Source organism: Falco biarmicus, chromosome 11 (assembly GCF_023638135.1).
Source record: "Falco biarmicus isolate bFalBia1 chromosome 11, bFalBia1.pri, whole genome shotgun sequence".
Classification (NCBI taxonomy): Eukaryota; Metazoa; Chordata; class Aves; order Falconiformes; family Falconidae; genus Falco; species Falco biarmicus.
The window spans coordinates 31,015,250-31,031,263 of record NC_079298.1 but is presented as its reverse complement, the minus strand read 5'-3'; the positions used below and the strand labels follow the sequence as shown (position 1 = coordinate 31,031,263).

The window sequence follows — 16,014 nt, the reverse complement described above, 5'->3', positions numbered from 1 at the left end:
GGACAGTGAAGAAGAGTGAGTTTTGTAAACCAAAGCTGAGGCTGTTCCTAGTTCTTATTCCCCTCAGCTGGATGTTTAATTCAGGACTTGTGAATAAGTTTCTTAGATTTCTGCTGCAGGCTGCTTACTATGTCAGCTGGTAAATTTGTGTATGTACAGAAATGCTTTGTATTGCTTAGTAGCATGCTGGAAGCATTTTGGAAACCCTTTAAAACAAGCGAAAAAAAGGGGGGGCTACCCCAGCCAAGGCATGTTGTAAGTAATGGGCAAGGCAGGTAATAGGTGAACCATCCATCATTAATAGATTTCAGTGGGTTTGTATTTCGGAATCTCCTGTTTGTGGTTGGGACGTGGGTAAACAAAAGTAACTTCGGAATGACTCTTGAGCTCTGCAGCTGGTGGTCCTAGTGCTACTTTAGCGAACAAAGCGTTGCCAGGAGGAGAATCTTGGCTCTAAATTGTGCAACTTTTACTCTGCTCCTTATCTAGTTACCTGGTGACCCTTCTTGTGCTACATTGAATCATTCCTATGCCTACCTGCTTTTTCCTTTTTTCAGGTAATAAACACAGACTGCGATGCTAGCAAAACCCGCTTTAGATGTGAATAAGCAAAACCTGTCAAGGCTGTAGGATAGGAGGAGATTGTTTATAGCTGTCCCCTGACACTACTGCAAGGTGCTGTGGCTCCCTGTGTTTCACGAGAGTTGTAACAGACTGTATGCATGTCTTTTTTGGCATTTGTTAGCTGTACACAGAGATTTCTTTAATCAGTTCAAAGGTACATTTTTCCCCCCCGTCTCTACTTTGTAACATGTTTTTTATATGCCAGTGTTAGTCCTCCAGATGCTTATCATCTCTTTACAAGGCTTTCCCCTGGTGAAACCTGCACCATCCTTCTACCTGAGCAACATCTGTACAAAATCAGTGTTCAGTCTGTTAATTCAATCTTGTATACATCACTGGAGAAAGTATCAAATAATGCTTGATTCCCAGCTGTGTGATGGGACTTGTTTGAATTTCTGGAGAATTTTTTCATGCACGTTAGCTTTGTTAGCTGTTTGTTATATGTGCTGCTTACTTGGTTGCCGGAACAATCTGGATTAATTGATGCTGCCATGATGTTATTCTCAGCTTATGAGTCCTCATGGCATGGCAGGAAGGCTGCATGCAAACATGCCAGGTCAGTGTGAGCAAGCACTCTTCCTTAACCCTGAGCTACCTTTAGGAAGAATCTGACAATTTAGAGGTAAAACCCTAGTGTACCACTTGTTTTCTCCAAGGCAGAATGTGCAATATTGCAAAAGCATGAAAAAATGACCTCACCATGAGCATGCTGATTTTTTTTTTATTTTTTTTTTGCATTCTTTCTTCCTCCCACTGCTTCCTGTCCCATTTGTCAACTAAGTAAAATGGGTTACTGGACCACTGTTGCTTGGAGTCCTCCTGATTATTCCACTTGGTAAGCAGATGTGTCTGTATCTCCCCAAGCTCCTTATGATGCGGCTTTTCTCAGCTGAGCATAGATGAAAGTGGGGCTGTAAATTATTCATTCTGATTATCTGCTCGAATGGACAGGGTCCACTCTAAGTATTTCCTAGAATATTTGTCTTTCAGATATTGAAATTTAACCTCCCTTTAATACTTGTGTAAACAAACATTGTCTTCATATTATCAGTACAAGAGCGTTCTGTTGTATCCTCTTGTTATGGAGATTACTTATTCCACTTAACCCCAATCCTGAATTCCAGTGGCACCTTTCGAACGAGGATCACTGCTGGGTGAAGGGCTGTGTGGTGCTGGAATGGTGTAACAGCATACCAGTGGAGAGTACGGGTGCTTTAAGGTAGAACTCAAACCCAGAATTAATAGATGATGTTGAAATAACATTTGGTTGGGAGGAGGAAACTTTAGTGGTCGTGGAGTTCCTCTGCTGGTACTTGTAACCTGTATGGTGGCCCGTTTACTTTCACTGGATTAGAAAAGCAAGAGGTGCAAGTTGGGGACATCCTGAGAGTGCCAGCACTTCTGGCATGTCCTGTGTAGTTACACCCTTGTTTCTGCTTTTGTTTGTAATACACTTACCGTGTTAACTGATAGCTACAAGTCTTTATTTTGGATTTATCTCTGTAACTAAATAAAACAATTTTCTTAGGGTGATAAGCAATCTTAGTAAATAAGCAGTGTGTGGGAAATCACGTTCTTATTTTCCAGAGGAAATTGAGGCTGACAGTTTTTGTTTGCTATATGCAGATGTGCTTTGTAAGGTTGATCAAAGGCTTATGGTTTGTCTGTGTATATACAAATGTCTTCTTTCTATTTCAAAATAAAACATCTATTTCCAATTGCATAAGCATACTAAGTAGCGGACTGAGGTTTTGTTTACATGGGAATGCTTAAGGGAATCTTCAACAGAATTGCTTCACATCACCTATGATGAAGCAGCCACTAGCAGATTAATGCTTTATCTTTATTTCACTGTGTTGTTACATACCCGTAAAGGACACAGGGATTGGTGTCCTTCTGAAGGACGCATGTGACCGCAGGTTGGTGTCCTACACCCTAGGTGCTGGTCTTCGATTCTGTGCAGATTGTAATTCAGTCTGGAGGCCTCCGTATTTATAACCAGTGTGTAAACTCAAAAAAATAATCCCATGACTGCCCTCTTCTCAGCTGGAGACCCGATGCCGGGTATGGGACTAGCTATAGAAAAATAGGTTATTGGGTTTGTTGAGAATGTTGGCTTCCAGAGCATGCAGACGGTGGACAAGAGGAGAACTTGGCTGCTTACCAGTGTTTAGGAAAGGAGGTGATGTCTGATTTCTCTTACCCTAGGGGCAGTAAAATTTGAAAGGTAAACAGTGCATATGGTTGTGGTAGGGTGCAGAGTAGCGTGGGAGAACAGCTGGTTGATCACCAAAGTATTTGGAGCACAGATGCCTGTATGAAAATGTAGCGTACCATGGTTCTCAGGTAAAAATTGTTTTGCTGTTGAAAGTAGCACAGTGTTTGCAGCGAGTCAGTGCTGAGCCTGACCGCGCTGCGTGCTTCATACCAACGCATGCCACTTTCTGTTCATTCAGAGTAATGCACAGCCACCTACGCTGTTGATATAGTGACTGCCTCGGAGGTATTGAGTACTGAGTGACTGAGTTCTGCTTAACCATTAATTAGTGTAATGTGGGTGTGGAATAAAGGTCGGGTTAGATACGGAGCTGGAATGGTTGAGAGTAACTTGTTGGTAGTGCGGACAACCGGCCAAATGGAAGTTTGGATTTTACTACTGTTGCATAGACCACAGGTTCTCCAGCTGTGGCATCAGCGTCCACCCAGAGCTGTCCTGGTGGCAGGGAGCAGCCCCTTCTGCTGCCCCTAGGGACTGGTGTGCTCGGGCTCCTGCCCTCCGTGCAGCTCCTGGTTCCTGTGGGCTGCAAGTTGGTGTTTTTGCACCTTTCAGTTCCCAGAAACCGCTTGCTCCAGAAGGCCTGTGGGAGAGTACCCCGGGTGCAGACGGGAGCTTCCCTGGGAAGCTGGTGTGGGACCGTGCCCGGTAACGAAGAAGGTTGTGGTGGGAAGTAGTTTAGTAGGTTGGCAGTGTAGATCGCTGCTTCTTTCTGAAGGAAGCTTGTGATTGCGATGGGTGGAAACAGCGGACTTGATGCTTTCCATCTGCCCTGTGACCGGTCCTGGGCTGGTACGCCACTTCATCTGTGTGCATGAGCCGAGGAGCTCGCCTTGTTGCTGAGCAAGCTGCCTTTCCTTTTCCTCTGCCTTCCGACCTGTCCTGGGTTACTTCCTCAGACGCTTGGAGAGCTTTGGGGCATTCACACTGGGTGAAGAGCTTGAGTCTTAAGTGTACCAAAAAGTGTAGGCTCAAGGCTTAGGGATGGGCAGTTAATAGCCCTGTAATTTTGTTCCGTACCCTGTTTTCCTTTACTTAAGCATCTTTTGGTATTGAGTACTAAGAGCTATTAAAGCCAGCATCATTGAAGAGCTGTATGTGGCTCAGGAGGTAGCGGTGAAAGCTGGACCTGCTAGTCAAGGCTGGCCTAGGGGAAGGTTTCTTTTGCAAGTCTGCAAACTGCTTATCAGTCCAGCTGCAGAAGGGCTGTAGATGATCCCTTAACAATGTATGTAGGGTAAAGCTCAACTGTGCCTTTCTTTTTCCTCTTTTTTTTCCTTCCTGTGTTTGCTTTCCAGTAATGTAAAATGCTGGTCTGTTACCTTTTTAGTGGTTAGAGGAATTAACAGTGCTCTTAATTTAACTGGTGTGTGCCAGGTTTCATGTTGGTGGTCAAAACTGGAGGGTTGTAAACTAGAAAAAGATTTGCAAAACTAGAAGATTGACAGACAGCCATGCCTTCAACGAAGCACTCCTGAGACAGCAGTGAAACATCAAACAGCATTTTGGCTGTAGAAATGAAGCAGCATTACACATGTATGTACAAGAGGCCAGTATTTATTGCTTTGTTTCAAAAAAAGACTGCGCTAGACAGCTTAACAGCAAGATTTAGTGCATGTGTAGGAGGCAGCCTCTGGGTTTCTAGTCATTCCTTTGGAGCTGTATTTGAAATAGGTGATTTGAATTATTAGACAATTAAGATTTTGGATGAGACTATAGCTACTTGGTGAATAATGCAATATGAATTAAATTTGATTGGTTTCTTTCTGTCTTTAAAAATGCATGCTGTGGGCGAGGGAACGAGCAGAATATCCCTGGAAGGAAATCTCATTCTTCTACGTCGTAGCTGCTTATAAGATACCTTAGAAAAATGGCCAACTTGCCCATACCCCCTGGAGTCTTGATGGTGTGTGATGTGGTGGCAGAGCAAAGGCTGTCCCTGGGCACCTCCCTGCCGGAGCGGTCCTGTCACTTGTGTATACCTTCATCTGCTGTGGGGCCACGCAGCAGCTATCACAGTAACGGTCTCTGAACGTGAGGAGGTCTGTCTCTTTGATTAAGTAATTCTAAAATTAGCAAGGGTGTGGTGAAAAGTCAACCCACTCCTGGTCATATTTCTTTTTCCCTGATACCTGAAGTAAAAATGAAGGCTAGTTTCGCATTTCACCTGTTACTGTGTTTTCGGTTTTGTGTTTTGTTTTTTTTTTTACAGTGTATCTGTAGCCTTGCAGCTTGACCCCTTCTTAGTAAAAATAGATCATGAATTAATTTTAATATGTAATTCTGCTTTTTGTAAATACACAATCTTTAACTTTTAGTTACAGCATAAAACTGCAAAATTACAGCATCTTAATTTTACAATGCCACAGTTCAAAAACCTTGAGATTAAAGCAAAAAAATATTGTATTCCATTTATGATACAGCTGTTGAGTTAATATTTTTTAGATTCATTTATGCTACTTCTGTCAAGTGTGGTGACCCTTTTCCCCTGTATTAGCACAGCCTAAATCTAAAAGTCTGATCCTATGGTTCTGTTCCCTTGTGAAGGGTGTAGCTTCAAGAGAAATGTAAAGGATATTTTACTAACGCGTGGTACCTAAAGCTCCTTAGTTGTAAGGCAGCAGCACTGTGAGTCAGAGTTGTGTCTGTTCAGCTAAAAATCACAAAGAAAACTGCATGAAAATACACCAATCGACTTTTTAAAGTCGTTACTGTCCAGGAAGGTGACTGGCACTGTGGTGGGCACAGAGAGGCACTGGGATGGTGCAGAGCCCGCAGGTGACATCCCCCTCCCCCCAGCCCCTGCCCGCCGGTTTGTGGGCACTGGCTCTTATGCACTCAGCAGCTCAACTTCCCCTCTGCAGAGGGGGAGGCCTTGTTTATCTCCTAGGAGATGGAAAACCAATTTCTGCTTTCTGATGAGAAGCTGACAGGCTATTTGACTTAACAAGAGAGGCAGGCAGTGTGATTGGGAAGAGGGGAATTGCATGCCATAACATTCCAATATAAATGCAATTTATTTTGCATGTCCTTTATAGCTCCAGGCACACATTTTAGGGTGGGTGTGTGTTTTTTGTATGCTGAAATGTGAGCTCTAAATAGCCAAAAGAGGCAAATTTGACATCCAGACTGTGTTTATAATCTGGGTTTTATTTTTACTGTAATTGCTTAGCGTGCTTTTATAAATGCTCCTAATGTATTTGTGGGACAAAGTGCAGAGAAGCTGAAGAGATCAGCGCAAGTGAGCTGCTAACTCGGGATCTATCTTGTCCCACAGTTGCAGGCTTGTTCTGACATGTGGCCAGGGCTGCTATTCTGGTACCGCCTTTGCTGGTGTCCTGTCCCTGCACAGCTCTCCAGAACAGCCCTGCTGAGCTCCTCGCTTCTGCCGAGACGGAGCCGTTCTGTACCACCTAGCCTGTCCAGCAGTCAGTTCCATAATGTGTCACCTATAGGGAAAAATGGGCATCGTTGGTCTAAACCCCCATTCTTTGTTCTTATAATTGCCTGTTGTAGCTAATTGGTCATTTATAGGAGTTTTTTGTGAATATCTCTGTATTTTTAATGCTGTGTGCCGGGGCATCGGCAGCATTCGCGGTGGGGTTGCTAATCTGTGAAGCCAGGTATGCTTTTTAAAGGCACCTCCCTTATGAGCACAGCTGTAGGAGTGAGTCACAGGCAATGCAGTAAAATGGGATAATAATGCACAGGATTGGCTGATGTACCTATAAGATAAAGTCTATAAATAGGTTAATGGAATTTGGTTTGTACTTCACTGTTTTGATATGACTTTGTATTCCCTAATCAGAAGTAGCAATTAGAAAGCAAGGAAATAAATAATCTGGCAGCCTGATACGGCATTCCACGTTACTTCATAGTCTTTTGTATGTGCCAAATGGTCCTTGAGCTCTGCAGCAGCCCAAGGCAAAGGTTCAGTGTTTCCCCTGCCCAGCCACAGGAGAACACGCTTCTCCGTTAGAAGCCTGAGTCAAGGCTTGGTCCTGCTCAGACCTTGGTGAACATGGGTGCAGGAGGAAATTTCATGTCCTTGTGAAGCCTTTATGAGATTACAGTTCACTGTAATCTAGAGACAAGGTGGCTTCCCAGAGAAGGCAAGGAGCAAAAATACCTTCTGTTCATCTGTGATCAAACTGGATTAACCTCAGTGCTCACGAGTGATAATTGTGTATATAGAGGATGCGTTTGCAGGGTTCAGATGCTGTAGGTGATGCTCTTAACACACGACATTCATTTATCGTGTAGATTTAATTAGTAGGATGTCGATAAGACTTGTTCATTAAAACTACGTGTTTCACAGGGTAAGATGGTAAAATATGGATTGAGAATGACATTTTGAGCAGTTGGAGGCAGAGAGGTTAGAGACAGGAGGCTGAGCTGGTAGGGTCTGCCACACCTGACCAGCCCCATCTGCTGCAGTGATCCTGGCTGGACGGTGACTGCTCGTTCTGGTGAACACTTCAGATCCTGCAAAAATGCACCGTGTCAGCTGTGAGTTTTACCAATACATCAGCAACGGGGAGCCTGCCGCAGCTTCAATACTGTTCTCTTCAGCAGATGTCTTCATGCTGAAGCCTCAGAAGGCGAAGGAGCGAGAAGGATAGCGAAGGGGAGATGTGAAGCAGGTTCATCTGTGCGCAGCCAGCCTGCCAGAAGCTGGGTCAGGGCTCAGCCCCCGGCTCTTGGAGGGGCTGCAGTGCGGAGTGGAGCTTGCCAGGCTGCTTTTGGTTCCTGGCTCACGTTTCTGTGTGCATGTGGACACTCTACTTCCCCAGCTGGTGTCTTTGGCTCTGGTGTGAGCTGCACCCATGTCTTCTTACAGTGGAAGGTTAGTTTGCTGCTGCCAGTGTTAAATAGGACTTAGAGCTCGAGTCTCAAAGGCACCGACAAAAGAGCTTTCAAATCTGCCTCTCCAGTTTTAGAAATCCAAATGCAGCTCTGCTAGAATTGATCTGTACCAATTTCCCTTTCAGTTTCTTCTGCTTTCAGCCAGCTCCTACAGATTCAATCCCGGCTTTTGTTCTCAGCTGATTGAGCTGGGTTGATGTGGCCGCATGCTAATGCGATGTTCTAGATGGAGCAGATGTGCACCCGCTCACTTTCCGGCTGAGGAGGAATTCAGCGTTGGAAGGTGCATGATCTGGGCTTGGACTTGCCTAAGCACAAATCCGAATAATGAATTAGTCATCAGACACGGAATTCATTTCCCTGGGGACACGGAGAGGGAGGCTGGTACAGCCCAGCTGTCAGTCAGGAATTGCTGATGCAGGAACTCTCACCAGCTGAAGAAGGGTCCCCCCACCCCTGCTAATAAAGTCAGGCTAGGTTGCCAAATCCTTTAGTTCGGTATTTCCGTAGTTACACAGAGTGCTTTATAGCCTGTGCTTAAAGGCTTTGGCCTCTCTACCTAACTTACATAAAGATGTTCAGTGGCCATTTTGAAACCAAAGGCAGCAAACCTTAATTGTAGCAATTCTGCAGCCTTCTACTGCAATTTTACACACCCCTTTTTATGTGGCAAGCAGGGTATGCTGGAGGGGTTTGCCATCCTCCATTTGTTTCAGGTGTGATTTCATGGATATTGAGGTATGAGTGATAATGGAGTGAGTTTGGGAAGAGGTGTTTCTGCTCCATCACCACCTTCTGACCTTGGCTGCAATTCTCATTTTGTTTGGGTATTTTACTCTCGTTAGTGTTCAACTGTGCCTCTGTGGTGCATGGTATCACGCATGATAACTTTTCTGAGATATTTTGAAGCTTTACCTATCAAATAAGGAAGAGAAATTACGGCACTGTGTGTTCTTTTGTACATAACTAGACCAATGTCTGTTTGAGATTTTCATTTACGTGCACTATTTTACTCTTTAGAGCGGGTAAAAAGCTAGTGTCGGTATTCTTTTCCTGCCTTATGAATTTCTCCATCGTAACTTCCACCTATGCTGAGGAGAGTTGCCATTATGGCTCCTGGCCAGCCTATAATTTTTTCTGTTACCTTTGCTGGACAAACACCATGTGCAGCAGCAGATAAATGAGTGATCCTCTGCTGTGGCAAGGGGAAGTGGCACAAGAATCTCAAGATTATGGTTGATGCTGTGGGCTTTTGAATTTTATTATTTAAAAAAAAATAATACTGAATAACCATGCCAAAGCCTTCCAAATACTAGCTTCCAGTTTGTCTTAACTTTCTGGTATCTGAAGGGGCTTGATTTTTATTAAGTCCTATACTGACTTGTGCTGGAGTGCAAAATTAGAATATTGCAGGGGGATTTATTCTGAATACTGCAAGAAGCTGCGATTTACATGAAACCACTTTATACTTGTGCTCTTTTCTCTCATTATTTTGCAGTTACTTCAGCAAGATCCTGTTGGAGTTTGAAAACGGTCTTTTTGTCTAAGTGTTGTCTGGAGAATGGAAGTGTTTGGTTTCTGGTGCTGTAATGTTACTGTCTAATCACTTTATACCAGTTACAGGAGATCCCACTTGAAATATTCCAAATTAAAAAAAAAAAAAAAAAGTAGAGAGGAAGAAGCTTAGACATAGTGTTAAATACCACAACTTCCTTGAGTTCTGTTGCAAATATCCGTCAGACCTTACAGTCTTTGCACAGTTCTGCTGTTGTGAGATTTTTAAACAGAGGAAGTAAACCCCAAACCTCTCAGAGTATTAACTGATGTCAGTACAGCTTTCATCTTTTAGGAGTGGGTTGTAACTGTAAACCAAAGAGGTGGTGTTATTTCATTTATATTTTTTTTCTGGATGACAATATTTGTCTCTAATGGAATGGAGAAAACTGCCACCATGAGTTCTCTTCCCATTCTTAGGTTTACTTTTTCCAGCCCTTTGGCGAGGATGTTTTGGACTGCTTGAGAACTGGCATTTTGTCATTCTCTGTTTTTCGATTTAAAGTTTATTTACAGAAATTAGCAAAAATGAGGAAGTGCCTGAAGTACTACGCTTAGTTGCTCGAGTGTCGTGTTGTGTATGGTGAGAGTTGGCAACTTCTGTATTTAAAGTGTTTGAGTCTTATTTGTGGATTCGGATTTGGTTTGAGTCATAGTTCTGTTTTCAGTCTTTCAAGACTTACATTGAGATTTTTTTAATACTAAGTCCTGCTTCTGATTTTTAAGTTAGAATTCACTTCTGCTGTGTCGGAAGTGAGTGCAGCTGCTTTGCACTTGCAGCTTCTGGATTAGGCAGCACTCTTTCTATTTTGCATAATGTTGCACTGATCTTCGTTGGAAAGTTAATTTATCTAGATCTTCAGTTTTGGAGGATGACAAGAGGTTATTTGAAATGAAAACAAGGGCTTGAAAGGCTATTTGAAACCTAAACAAAGCAGGGAGTTTGCCATCTGAGAATGAGTTTGCTGGTTTTTATCCAGCGCCCTTCTTCTACGCCGTGCTTGGTGCAATCATTTGTTGATGGAAAGGGAAATTCATAGTTTGGTTTCAAAGACCGTGGCTGTTTCTGAGAAGAGTTGTAAGGGAGGAGGCAGCATCTACTCCCTGGTTGTATAGGTCCGTGGTGTACCGTGTCTGCCTGCCGACCTTGAGTTAATCTTTTGTGCTTTTCTTCAGTGTGTGGGAGAAAAATAATCTGTTCAGATCCTAATAGAAAGTGGCCTATTTAGTAAGTGTTCTGTACGTATATTTATTTACAAATATTCTTGATCTTGAATTAAGGAACCCAGCTCTATTAGCTGCTGCTGGGTGCTCACTTTCTGGCTGGGGAAGCTGCAAGAAGATGACTGACTGTGGAATGTGACGGCTCCGCGCATCCGTCTGTTTAGAACAAGCAGTTTTGCAGCTGATCAAAGCGGGAGGATTATGCTGCTGCCTAAACTAAAGTGGAACTAAACTGGCAAGGGGGGGGGGGGGGGGGGGGGGAGAAATGGCAGCTCTGAAGAGGCCTACCTGAACTGACGGGCTCTTTGTTGTCAACAAGATAATGTGAATAATTCGTTGGTTTTGATGTTTTGTGGTTGGTGGGTTTTTTATTTATTTATTTTACTTAGGTGTTGTTGTTTCTGTTGGTACGTTTACTCTTGCATTTCAAAGCCTAAGGAACTGGGTTACTTTTAAGGGAAAGATATATTGCATATAGTTCCATAGGCAGTGCAAAGTTTATCTTCACATAGCTGTAAGAAATATATAGTGCATCCTCTGTGGGTGTGGGTTTCGGGACAATTTTCGTGAAAACAGAGATTTTGTTTTGCATACATGTATCAATAGTCTGAATGTAGAACCTGCACGGAGACTGTATGTCTGTCTTATTAAGCAGTATATTTATCCCAGAAGTGGAGAAGTATATGAAACTAGCAACGAGTTATGGATTACAGTTGTTTTTTGCGCTGTAGGTAAGCAATCAGGTTGTGTCTTTTCTCGCCATACGTTTCTGGTTTTACAATTTACCAGATATTCTCACCTAAGCAGCATTTATTTAGGTAGCTGTGTTCAACAGCAGTCTTTTTGCTTTGTCTCTGATACTGCGTTTTATTAATCTAAAGTGCACCTGTACGCATGGTGTTTGTTATCAGCCAATATAATCTTAATGTAAAAAGAAATGGCTTTTAGAGCAATTAAATATTCACATATTTTGCACTTAAGCATTTTCATTTGTGGCTTTTTTCCAATGAACCTGTGAATATAAATTATTTGCAAAACCCCAATTTTCCTAGATTGAATTGAGACTCGTGCAAGTCTTGAAGTTTCTGGGACCTGTCAATAATAAAATAAATGAATAGCACAAGCTTTGATCTAGTGGTTTAGGAATTCAGTCTGCAGAAATGCTGTCTGTCATGGGGCAGGGAGAGCCAGCTGAAGAACTGAACCACCTGCCGTTAGCTGTGGCCTCTTCTCTGTGGATGGGGAGGCTCTCGTCTCTTCACTTTCATTGTTATTTTATTTCAAGTTAGAAAACCAGTAGAAAGTTGAACGACTTCCCTGTTAAATCAAGAGTAGAAATACGTCAATGTGTCAACTACAATCTGTTTCCAGTTACTGCTCCTGTCAAATTGGTTACATTCACAAAGTACAAGTAGCATTTGTGATATCGGATCATTTTTAAAGGCAGATTTTGTTTAATAGCCTTCTCTTGTCATTTTATTTTTATTGTAGCTTCCTCCTTACTGCATAGCGAGGAATTTTATGACTGAAATAGGAGTTGGTGCCTGGTTCTTTGACAAGCTGATTTTGAGTTTGGCTGTATCTTGCTTTTATAGACCACAATATTTCTTTTATATTTTTTTGGGTAGCTAATTTAGAGTGTGGTGAGTGAAGACACTTGTATATTCTGTAAAACTTCAGTGCAAGCGTTACAACTTGGATTATGTGCAACTGCTGAGGAGGAAGAGGAAGAAGCAGAAAATTATGGTTTGGTTTCTGGGCCAGGAGCGAGTTCCTGCAGAAGGCATGGTGCTGGCAAGGGGAAAACCCAGCACTGATGGTGCTGAGCTGTTTCACTCCGTGTCTTCATTAAGTCTTGTAAAACTGTTGGAATCATGACACTGTTTCAGAGGAACGTAAGATAACGTGAGTAAGCTCAGAACCTTTACTGCTTTCCAGTACATTGTTTATGTATGACATTGTTTTCCTTAGAATTTTTAAAATTATTAATTTTAAGATTAAAGTTAAAATTTTACTTAAATTATTTTAGTAATTAAAAAATTAAATTATTAAAGTTAAGATTACGTTAAAGGTAGTCAACTTGCGTGTCTCCTAAGCAAAAGTCTTCGATCTGTGAACAAGGTCTGTCATGCCTGGCCTCTGAGGTTAAGTTAGCTACTTTGCTGGATGGGCTGTTTCTTATATCTTTTTTTTTTTTTTTTTCAGAAGTTTATTGAATTGTTGGAAGTCTGTGTATGGCTCTGTAGTATTGAAATGTAGGCTTTGACATGTGCCTAATGAGGCAGGCGTCTTCTTGGCCCATTGCCTGTAAGTGAAAGCTATCGAACGACTACATGTATGGTGGTGTATATTCTCCTAGAAACCATGAAATGTAGAAAATGGATTGTGAATTCTGTCATGATTGAGAAGCATGAAGAGATTTTCTGGTGGGTTCTGAGTGACTTGGAAGTTGTCCTGTTTAATTTTTTCTGCTTTGTGATCGCCTTCTGTGGCACTTGATCAGTGAAGCCACTGTTGTTTTCTGTTTCTCGTGAGCTGCTCTCTTGCAAGCTTTCATTACTTTTTTTTTTCTCTCCCCCCAAAACTACCTTTTCAGCGTAGCAGTTGGGCTAATTTTGTTTTGTGAACATCTTAACACTGGTCATCAGAATGACTGTTCCAGTTGCAAAGAAGGACCTCTTAAATAGTAGCCAGGTTGTACCTCATTCCATGATCTGCTGCTGTAGCTGGTTTTGGTGTCAAAATTTACTCATAATGAACTTCCTTTTAAGCTTCCCTAGCAGTTGGTGCTGGCAGAGAGCTAGATATCATAGTCTGCTTATTAAAGATAGCAAGAGGGAGCTTTGTCCTCCAGCTGCTTTGTGCTCTGCCTTGTCCGTTGCCGATGGTGCAGATCCTCAGGGTTTTGCATGTCCTGCTCTGCCATGGGTCCATTGGAGTTTCAGATGTTTCACTGTGTATTAGGATTTTTATTTTTTATATTTAACCTGTTTAAGTGTTCCACTTCCCATATTTAAAGCATTTCCTTTGGGGGGAGGAGTGGTGTTTGTTTGATTTGCACTCAGTGATTATCTTTATCAGAAGTGTGGCATTAAGAACTTCATTTGAGTACAAGCTTGAGGATTTTTTAAAAAAACTAAATTCCTTCTGCCTGCCTTTGTTCTTACTGTTTGTGTATGAAAGTATTGGAGCTTTCCCTGGTGATGCCGGTATTTAATTTGAATATCTTGGAACTGATTTTGCATAATAAGTAAATTTATCCTGTGGAAGAAACATTAACCAACAAAAATTTTACTATTTCATACCTGCCTTATAGTGTGTGTTAACTAAATTCATGGAAATTCATGAAACCTGGTAGAGGTTCCAAGACACTTAAGGACTTGCAATATTAAAACGATTCATTAACTGTTCTAATTATCTGACTTCTAGGGCAGGCCTTTGTGCTTTGGGGCAAATAAGTGTAATGACAAATACGTGATACCTGGCCTGAATGAGGCTTCTCCTCAAATGCATCTGGGCAGCTGGTGTGACTTAAAAATTTTAAGGGGGGGAAAAATGCACGATGATTGTTCAGATGGTGATACATGGCCACTGTACACAGGTGTTTTTATTTGGCAGCTATTTAGTTGAAGGGCTGCAAAACTTGCCACAGGACTTTCTCCCAAGGGTTAATAGGTGATTTGGTTTGTTGGTGTTCTGAGTGCTCCTTGCTCTTGTTAAAATCAATAGAGACGGTTTTTAAGAAACTTTTTTTTTTTTTTCAGCTATAAAGGCAAAAATCTTTTCTCTGTGAAGCAAACGGATCTATATTTTCCTGTGATTGATGTAGGCTGATAGGGGTAGCTTTTGAAATTCAAACTGCAGGCAGCTTCTGACATCTGTATCGCGTGTAGCTTCTCCGAGGTGGACTGTTAGATAAGGTGTTGTGTAGGCCTCTTGCAACCTTTAATGTCAGAAATCTGAGCTAAGATATGTTAATTTTATTAACGTAAGTTGAAGCAATGATAAAAGGAGGTGGTAATTTGTAAAAGTGTATTTTAAAGAGCAGTAGACCTGAGCCTTTCCATTTTAACTTTGGTTTCTGTTCAGGAGGGGGTAAAATATCATTAGCTGAAACCAAGAATAAAAGAAAGTTGTATTTCCTCACAGTAGAAGAGAAGCTCTTAATCTAACAGAAGGCGTAATGTCAGGAGCAGAGAAATCGGCTTCTTGGCAGTAGTATCTGATGGTTTGTCTTGACGGTAATCATGCAAGAGTTAGGCGGCTCCTTACTATTTCCAAATGGCAGTGGAGTAAAGTTCTGTTAGTCTTGGGTGGTAAATGGCTTTTACCAGTGCTTTGTCACTGAGTGCTGAAGGGAAGGTGTGCTAGCACTTTAGAATTTGCTTAGATTTGCCAAAATCAAGTTTTAGTGTGTGTTACTAATTTACTGTAATTATTGTCAAGTGTGTCTTTTGAAAATGCTTGTTGGAAGGCTTGAGTCTGAGTGAGAAGGGAGAAAATAACTTGTTGATACATCTGTAAACTGAAAGTAAACCTAAAATTGAAGTGATCATTTGGAGTCTTGAATGGTACCTACAGGGAGTAACACAACTGGTCCCATTGGAATTAGTGTGACATTAGAGCTTTGCATGCAAATAAGATCGGAGGACTAAACACTAAGCACCCCCACCCACCATGCTAGTGGGATTTTTTCGTTGTTGCTTTTTTTCCTCTTGTCACCCTGGGATGGAGAATTCCCTGGCGACATTGCTCACCAATGCAGGGTGCTCTGAAGAAGAACGCTGCTGCCGGAGGCGGTAGGCTTCTGGAGTGAGCCACGTGTTGTTGCAGTTTAGTAACCCCAGGATACTTGAACAATACAGAGAGGTATGTGGCAGACAGCACACATTCCCCACTTGTGAGCAAGAACTGGTTTTCTTGCCTTTCCTTTAGAGAAACAATCAGGCTCGTTAAGATGATTAATTAATGCATTTTCTGCCATTAATCTTTCTGAATACCAATATATGTAGCATGCAGTAAAATCCATTAACATGCTGTGACCCTGTGCTAATTGTTAAACTCTGCTTTTCTTTGACCAGCTGAAGTGCTGAGGTAGGCGCACTTAGATTACAGTGGGGTAAGAATGGCTCCCTCACAAATGAAAATATTTAATTTGGTAAAACAGATAATGATGCTACTAGCTGTCTTGCTCGTCAGTTGTTGGATGACTTGAGTATGTCATTAATACTACTAAAAGTTTTTAAATAGGACTGAGGAAGACATGATATGGAAAGGAAGGAAATCAGGGCATCATCAAGTGCATGTAGAATCTTGGCCCTGTGTCATGTTGGTCCATAAGAGAACTCATAAAAAACTTGTTTATTTTATCATACAGTTCACTGGCTCTGGGAAATGAAGATGTGGGGAAAATGAGCACAGCCAAGGTTTCAGATAAACCATGGGTTTCATGTGACTGTGATTTCAGTGAC

The 16,014-nt window shown here is 42.0% G+C and overlaps 1 protein-coding gene across 2 annotated transcripts in view; it reads left to right on the top strand.

Annotated features, from left to right (window-relative positions):
• The window catches only part of XPR1 (xenotropic and polytropic retrovirus receptor 1), a 109,440-nt gene that overhangs the window by 10,199 nt on the left and 83,227 nt on the right, over positions 1 to 16,014 (top strand). Inside the window, exon 1 of one of the 2 annotated variants that reach the window (XM_056355259.1) lies at positions 12,805 to 12,850. The exons of the other annotated variant lie outside the window; for it this stretch is intronic. Coding sequence (XP_056211234.1) covers positions 12,811 to 12,850 — 40 coding nt within the window. The 5' untranslated portion in view covers positions 12,805 to 12,810. Of the gene's footprint in view, positions 1 to 12,804; positions 12,851 to 16,014 lie in introns of those variants that run through there. 2 annotated transcript variants of the gene reach the window in all.